The sequence below is a fragment of the Saccostrea echinata genome, unplaced genomic scaffold (genome assembly GCF_033153115.1).
Source record: "Saccostrea echinata isolate AGI-Se365-2 ecotype Australia unplaced genomic scaffold, CSIRO_AGI_Sech_v1 ptg000043l, whole genome shotgun sequence".
Taxonomy (NCBI): Eukaryota; Metazoa; Mollusca; class Bivalvia; order Ostreida; family Ostreidae; genus Saccostrea; species Saccostrea echinata.
In genome coordinates, this window is record NW_026889792.1 from 3838853 (window position 1) to 3847828 (window position 8976).

Below are 8976 nucleotides of genomic sequence, written 5' to 3' on the forward strand. Positions count from 1 at the left end.
AACATTGTTTACTTGCGCATGCAAAGCTTACGTTTTCGAGCTCTCCCATGGGTAACATGTTTTGTGAAATTATAATCCCCTTGTTAACTGTAGTGAAGCCACATCGAGTTGAAGACTCACAGGATTAAACATTCAATGGTTCACAGAGGTTTACGATGGCGAGAAGATATGGATGTAGGTGGAAATTTCAGAAGTTAGCCGGTTTGGTTTTGGGAATTTGTTTTGGTGTATTATTATCTTCTTGGTGTCGTCATACTTTACTTCCATGCGGATCTCAGAAAGACCGTTGCTGTATCCACATCAACTATCATGTTAATATCGCTGTTGAACACTTGCATGTAACTGACCAACTGCCTCAAAAGACACTGCCAGTATCTGAAACCATGGAATTCCAACTCAACAGGTACATTAAACCAGATGAAAGAGGATTCTTATTAATTGGTGTCATAACAGCAAAAAAGTTCCTAGACAGTCGTGCTGTTGCTGCATTTGATACCTGGACAAGCACCTGTCAAGGTGTTTGTAAGGTATTGTTTTTCTCCAGTGAGGGATCTTCATCACATAAAATCCCTGTCATCAGCATTGATGGCGTAGACGACTCCTACCCACCCCAGAGAAAATCCCTCCTCATGTTAAAATACATGCATGACAATTACATTAATAACTTTGAGTGGTTTATGAGGGCGGATGATGATGTTTTCATCAAAGGAGATCGTATTGAAAAATTATTGCGCTCCATCAATAGTTCAATACCTCAGTACATTGGACAAGCAGGAATTGGGAAGAAAGAAGAGTTGGGGAAACTGTACCTGAACAAAAATGAGAACTTTTGTATGGGAGGTCCTGGGGTCGTATTCAGCCATATGACCCTGAGGATGTTTGCCCCACATGTGGGGGAGTGTCTGCAGAATCTCCTGACCACCCATGAGGATGTAGAAGTGGGGCGCTGTGTCAGGGACCATACAGGTGTGTCCTGTACCTGGGCCTTTGAGGTAAAGTCTGAATTTCAGATAGATTTTTCATGTTCACATGTATTAACATTGTACATACAAATTCTGCTTGATCTTTTAACAAAGATGAGATGACAATATAAGAAAATAAGAGAATGGTTTTACTCATATTATTATTGAAAGCTATTTTATTTTGCTGAATTAGCAAAGCCTTCATGTAATTTATTTACAAGGCTGTGAAATTGATATAGCCTTTATTTTATTTACAAGGCCATTCTTATTCAGTCGCTTTTCAAAGAGAATAAGACAGAACAGTACAATTATCTACTATATATAAACTAAGTTTATACCTGTAATGTATGTTTCACCAAAATTATTATTATGAATGAAACATTATATTTAAACATACTATAAAATGCATGGATGTTAAAAATAGAACAGAATCATGACAGCAGTGCAACAGTTTGTCCTTGCTGTCAAGTATTACACAGAAGCAGATTTTACTTTTAATTATAGCAATTTAATTTTTTTATATTTCATTTTGTCTTGTCAGCTTGTCAAAAGCTGGGGCTTAATAATTGTGAAGCTATGACAGTGCATTGCCAGGCAGTATTATGCACAATTTGATATTTTTATTTACTGGTGATTATCAGTAAATTTTAATCAAATTTTGTGTTGCATATACACACGGTATATATGTATCTCATTATAGAAAATGCTTGATAGATTTTGTAATTTTTTAAACTATAGGTTTATTGAACTCGTAAGTCATTCACTATTCAGTATTAAAATAGGACCCTTAAAATCATAATGGTCATTATGAGAGCATGGCCACCTTTTTAGTCAACATTCCAAGTGTATCAGCTTTCAGGGGGTGTGCATTTTTTTTTTAGAATCAATGATGAAAGACACATGGCTATGTATTTTGCATATTTCAGACCTGGTTAGATTTTGTAAGAATAGGACCCATTGTTTGGGGTTCATGACATCTATGAAGTGACAAAGGACAAAATAGAAGGCATTATTATGAGTATTTATGTCTGCTGTGGGGTATGATTACAGTGTATTGTCCGGTGGGGGTAAACAGGGTATAGGGATAAAGCAGTGGGTTTCAGACAGGTATATAAGCTGCTGTAAAAAGACCCGATTTCCCGGAGGGCAGTGGTACAAAAACTATTAATACCATGGATTCCTCATTCCCAGACAGGCTAAATGTTCAGGAAGTGAATGAACTTGGGGGGTTCATCTTGGTTCTCCCTTGGATGATTTTAATGGGTTTTCCTTCCCCGTTAAATCATTACCCACAAAGATAAAAAAAAAAAAAGCTTTTGGGATCATAGAGTCATTTCATTTCTAAATCGGTATATGTCGGGGTTAATAGTCATCTGATGATCTGGTTGCATGTACGCACAATGTAATACTGTGTAAAAGTTCATAAACCAAGGGGTCAATTCTTTCAAGTACTTTTGTACATGCCAACACATCTGCGTTCACACATACTTGTATGGGTAAGATTGTAAATATTGTACACATTATGTGTTGGAATTGCTTGGCACTTATCCCAATTAAGTTAATTCCCAGACATAAAATGTCAGCCTTTGTTGACCTCAATGCTGTAAGTTGTGAAATTTTAGGATGGTTTAGAGTCTGTCTGATATCTGGGGTAAACAGACAACGGCTCCAGAGTACATTCCCAGTGCTTGCTGGAGTACCATAGACAATTTAATCCATCTGTTGAACGAGTATATTTTTGGTGAGATTTGGGTTCCAAAGACACAGGCATGGATATTGATTCGAATATTTTCTGCTGAATTACCCATACTAGATTTATCAACCATTTTGTTAATAATTAATTTTGTTGCATGTTTATACCTTAATCAAATGAACTGAATCCTTCTGCACAAAGCAATAGTTGTTGCATGTGAACTGCAGTGCTGTATTACATAGGGCAGAAAGATTAAGGTTAGAAGCCACTTAACCCTCTTATAGTTTGACGGGTCAACAAACAATTTTCAAAATTATCCCACCATACATAGTGTGATGTTGTGTGTCATCACCTTTGATATTTGATATATATGTGATGTTAAATCTTTTTAGAAACACGCAATTGCCAGTCTGTAACATTGTCAATGAAAGTGTTTCATGAGTATATTTACTCAGAAATGGATCCCATTCATAAATTTTGATATTCAATTTCTTATCATTAAAAATGCCCAGGTGTTAGTGATAAAGCAACCTATCCTTGCTTAAAAGTTTTGAAAAAAAGTTTTCTCTAACATTGCTATCCATTGCACAGTTGCAAGTACCTTGCAAGCTGTACGTACCTTTAATCATTCCAAGTGACAGTTTGATTAAAGAGGTTGTGGTGTTTTGGGTATATTGAATGGAAGTTGAGATAAACCTAGGTGGCATTGAAGAAGATTTGTAAATTACATAATCTTATTGATTCAGGTGACTCATGGGCCAAGAGATAACCCAAATTTCACTTCTTCGTTCATTTTTCTTGTCAAACAATTCGAAAACTTGAACAGGAAACAGAAGTCAGGTTAAGGAAGAGGACAAGACAAAAGAACATGTCACTTCAATTTTAGATAAGGAGAGAGGGTTGTAAATTCTGTAATTAGCTGTATACTTAATTATATATCTGAATTAGGAAGGCGACAGTATGACAGACGTAATTAAGTTGGTATCAGACACACTGAGGATTTCTGCTGACTTTGCGGTGTCAATCAGACAAAAATTAATCTGTGTGAACTGGCAGTCATTGTACCTATAAACTTATAGACAGACAACCACCATCTAAAAACTGTGAGACCTATGTATACAAAGTTTATATAGAAGATTCCACTGCATACATGGTACTGCGGAAATAAAACATATGGTTATGTTTATTATTCATCACAATTTACACTCAATTCCAATATGATAATCTGGATGAATTCAATTTTTAAAGCATTTACAAAATTTGAAAAGAACGTAAGTTGAGATTTCCATATTGTGGTACATGTATTATAAATGAGAATGACATTTACGACTTGAGATGTGGAAGATTTTTGGTGTTATAAAGTGGCAATGAATGTCAAGTTATTGAGATGTGGGTCACTAGGTTACTGTATTCTTTGATGCTAGTCATTGATAAGGCTGATAAACTGCATTAATCCAGATAAAATACACTTTATTGTTAATGGTTCATAAATATCTCTCCATGATCAAGTCATAAGCAGTAATTTTTGTGCTATTTCAAAAATTTTGATCAAGAAGAAATAGCAGTTTTAATTTATTTTTATTTGGAAAATTGAAAATGGTACCAAAAATCAAGTGCAGGCTGAGAGATCTCAGATTTGGTTTACCATAATAATTTTATTGTAGTTTTACACATTCTGTTGGTACCAGTAGGTGTCCACTTTGAAGAACTCAAGCTTTATGTTGGGAAATAATATTTAGCATTGTATTCATGTTTTCTGTAAATATATTAATATATGATAATCAAAAGCCAATACCATTTTCATATTTGTATAACAGCTTGAGTGCAATAGGCCACAGTAAATATAAGTTTTTTTCATTGATTAGTGTATGGATTTGTAGCGAGTTCATTTAGGTCTGTAACCTGATTTGACCTCTAAGGGGGGGAGAGATTTTGTGGGGGAATATCAGGTGATGGTAACAGCTGCCTAATTACCCCCAGTCAATCTGTTCCACACAATTGCTGGGGGGTGAGACATTGACCCTTCTGAGGTGTTTGATCTCCATGCTAGAGTACAGAAACAATTGTATGTCAAAGGCTGTCTGCTGGCCATGTAGCTCACACTACCGTTATTTAGAGACTCGATTTTCCTATTTTGGGAAATTTTGGGGGGTTGTATTTAGAGTTGCTGAGTAATGTTCCAGTATTACTCAGAGGTTTTTTTAAAAAAAAAAGATCATAGTGTAGTTAAATGCGCAGTTGCACCTGTAAAACTGGTCAGAATTATATTATTGTAAGCTCATGGGCTATATTGATGGCTCATGTTGCTAAAATTACAGTAGAACATGACTTATGCAGGTCTCTAACACCTGTATAGGTGACAAAAGGTACATTCTGGATGGAGGAGGTTGTGTAATAGACCCCTGCCTGGAAATCCTGTTTGATTTAGGTCTTGTTTTTGTGTTAATAAGAGGATTTAGAGAACAAGCAGCATTGTTACTATAACAGTGGAATTTTCTTCAAAGGTTGGGGTTCCATGATAATGACCAGAGGCTGATTTTGGAATGTCTTAGTGGCTGGATTTATCATTAGATGGAGGGAGGTTCCCTTCATTAACAATTACCTGAAATACCAGAATCATGTCTGAGTTGGAGTCTGTTAACACTTACACACAAGTATTAGGCAGCGGGGAATGCCGAGGAAATTTGTTTTGACATTTGCCTTAAGTCAAAATTTGCAAATTGCAGATGCATGGTATTGAGCAATTGTTGAAAGAAATGGGAGATAATTTAAGTAGTAATAATTGTTTGGAGACTCCGATTTATTTGAGTGTACTACACTAGAGTTATTTTGAGGGTATACAAGTCACTTGCACTCAGAAGTACTTAACACAGTTATGTACTATTATTCACTTCAGAGTACTTGGCTTATGGAGTGCAGCGCAAAAGAATTAAGTACACACAATGGAATAAAATCACGTTTTTTATTAGTAGATTTCTAAGCATACACATTTACTCAGTTTATAACCATACAATGTCGTATATTCACATTTTCCAGACATATGCAACCAGAGAGTTTAGATTATGTCAGTTGTAATTTCCTTTTCAACTTCAAAAGTTAAGAGGAATATTCTGATATATTACTATCAGTGTTACACTTTTTTAATGAAGCCCAGAATTTAGGTTTTGTTTGTTACAAGCAGACCTGTCCAGTAATTATTAATCTTAATAAAGAATTACATTACTTTCCTTGTGAGTGTTTTGTTGAAAAGGAAAATTCCTTTTATTGCATTGGAGCTGGTACATTATATGTACAAATGTAGACTGAGGCATTTTATACTCAGACTCCCCATTATAATGGCATTATGTAGAAAATAAATATTAAAAAAATGTTTCTTAACTCTGAAAAGTAAATCGTCAATTTAACAATTTGATTTTAATTGCAGTTGCCCTCATTTGTCTTCCTAATACACATGTATTACAATCACATGTATACGTATTAATCAATTTTAGCTGTCAACATTGAATGTTCTTGAACTGTGCATTTTTAATGGAAAGAATTTTTCAAAAAAATAATTTAGAAGGACTTTTTACAATGCTTTGTAAACATAAACTAAATCTCTTATTCTTTGGGGTTAAATTGAGCATGCAACTTCATAACAATTAAAAAAAAAAAAAACTTGTTTGAAAACACTACACAATTATTTAATGAAAACATTTGTAAATGCTTTGGTGGCATTTATAGCTTATAAAGAACATGAAATTGAGAGTATTGACCGGGAGTATTTTTATAAGGGGGGTGGCTGTTAGACTGTGTAACAGACTCTCCATTTTAGAGTCAACAAAGTCAAGACCAGAAAAACAAATGTATAGGCTTACAATGCTTTGTATTGCTCTCTTAAATTCCATTTGATTAACATCTTCTTATGCCATGGACATGTAATATTTTGATTTACTGTTTCGTGGGTTTGTACTAACAGATAGGCTTTTTCTTCATGTTAATTGTCTCAAAGAGCTCATGTCTAGTGGTTATATATACACTGTACATGTAGTACCAAATTCTTAGCATCTGTGTCATGGTTCAAAGGATATGATGTAGAACAATTAGGACAGTTATTATCAGCTTAATGTTGATTCTGTCTGGCTTTTAAGACCAAATACATAAGGTTTAAACAAAATAGTATCAAAGGAAAAGAAAAAGTTTAAAGATTTAGTAATTAATGGTGTAAGTGATATATTTTTGTGTTTTATCCATTTCAGATGCAGCGCTTGTTTTTCCAAAACTACAAAGAGGAGAAAGGTTCCTTCAGAACAACCCTGAAAGATAAAGCAGTGAAAAAAGCTGTTACATTGCATTCCGTCAAAGAACCCAAACAACAGTACAAAATATACAACTACCTCAAGTCACTTCACATCCAAGATCTCCAACAAAAAGGCCTTCTTCTGCAGCGTGAGATCTCCAACATCGACCGCATGCTGGGGGCTCAGACTGCCATGGGCAAGCAAGGGTTGCCTCCAAGTCTTAGCAAGACCATTCCTCAATCTACAAAAGACATATTACCCTGGGACTTTATTTCTAAAGCTATTGTATCACATAAAAATCTCAATCCACGTCACGGGTTGACCTTTCCCCTCAAGGTCGCTTTGGATGACGTCATTAGTCAGGTGATTCAGATCGTGAATAGAAATGCCCGACAAAAGGGCAGGACAATCGATTATAAGGATCTGTGGTATGGTTATCGCAGAGTTAACCCGCTTCACGGGGCTGACTTTGTGCTAGATATATTACTGACCTACAAAAAACACACTGGTAACAAAGTGACTGTAGCAGTCAGAAGACATGCTTATTTACAGCAGGCTTTTGGTGAGATTAACTTCATTGAAGATCCCTTCACATCGAATTACTACCCACCTCCAGATGAAATAGAATCCCCATTCCTGTTCAAACAGTTTGGGGCAGGAAACCAGTCTAGTCTTTCACTCATTTCCAACAAAGTTGAAGAAGTCATACACTTTATTCTTCCTCTGATGGGGAGACTTAATATTTTTAAGCGCTTCATGACCAACTATGAAGAAGTCTGTTTAAAAACCGGTGCCAAAACACAGCTTCATGTTGTCCTGTTTAATGACAGTTATACAGACACCCTCATCAATCTGATAGGTCGATATCAAAAGAAATACGGGGGTGAAAACATTGAGGTGATTTTTGCAGAGGGCTCTTTTGCTCGTGCCAAAGCGTTGGACCTTGGAGCAATTCAATGTGATCAAAATGATTTGTTATTCTTTATAGATGTAGATATTTTATTTACTTCCAATATATTAAATAGAATACGCATGAACACAAAACGGGGATCACAAGTGTATTACCCCATTGTGTTTAGTCAATATGACCCTTCATTTTTGTGCAGTTTTTACAAGATAAAGCCATGTCACATAGACAACTTCAACCTTTCAGCTGATACCGGGTACTGGAGAAACTTTGGCTTTGGGATAGCCAGTATGTATAAAAGTGATTTAGAAATGGTAGGAGGATTTGATACCAGTATTCAGGGCTGGGGGAAGGAGGATGTAGACCTTTACACAAAGTTCAGTGACAGTGAGATCCAAATATTTCGTGGGGTGGATCCGGACATGGTCCACCTCTATCATTCAGTGCACTGTGATTCAGGGTTGAATGACGCCCAGATGACCATGTGTATAGGTTCCAAGTCTGCTAGTTACGCTTCTATGCATGTATTGACGGAAGTAATTCGACGGACTCCTGAAATTTTGAACAGAGATCCGGGATTATGATGCAGGACTTTGTCTGTGTGTAAGTCCTGCTTAAAGCCATTTGTCCAATGTAATTGTGTGTTTGATAGGTAGTTTCTGTATATAAAATAGTTCATTTTCACAAATTTATGCATGCACAATGCCTGTTACATGTAACAATATTTTTATGCAATTTTCATCCTCATTTGTGTCACCTAGAAATAAGAGAGGGTAACCATTTTATCTTTCCTCAGAATTAGGATTTGCTGATAAATTATGTTTATGGGAACATAGTGTTTTTTTTATGATAATAGAAATGCCACATTGTACCTAAAACTTGACCCAGAACAGTCTGATTGCTGTGTAATTGGATTAGGCTAGTAGATCTGGAGTTTTGCAAGATAAGCTTAATTAGTTTTGGTTATGTCAGTCTATATGTGTTTTTTTCTTTATTGTAAAAACGTGGACATTAGCTAGTCAAATCTTAGAGCTGTAAATATCAGTCAATTTATTTATGAACTTTTTCAACTTGTAACTTAAGCTTTGGGTGTAAGACACAAGAATTGTTGGTGTAGTTGAGTGAAATGGTTGC

General features: G+C 35.6%; 1 protein-coding gene across 1 annotated transcript; it reads left to right on the top strand.

Moving 5' to 3' along the window:
• On the top strand, positions 1-8507 carry LOC133201378 (chondroitin sulfate synthase 1-like). The gene is made up of 2 exons (XM_061337196.1): positions 1-992; positions 6894-8507. Exons 1-2 carry the CDS (start codon positions 156-158, stop codon positions 8424-8426), a joined length of 2370 nt encoding a protein of 789 aa, XP_061193180.1. The 5' UTR covers positions 1-155; the 3' UTR covers positions 8427-8507.
• Positions 8508-8976: the final 469 nt, after the last annotated feature.

Coding starts and splice junctions, on each gene's coding strand:
- LOC133201378 (XM_061337196.1), top strand. CDS start 156: ATGGCGAGAAGATATGGATGTAGGTGGAAATTTCAGAAGTTAGCCGGT. Junction 993..6,893: donor CCTGTACCTGGGCCTTTGAG/GTAAAGTCTGAA, acceptor TATCCATTTCAG/ATGCAGCGCTTGTTTTTCCA.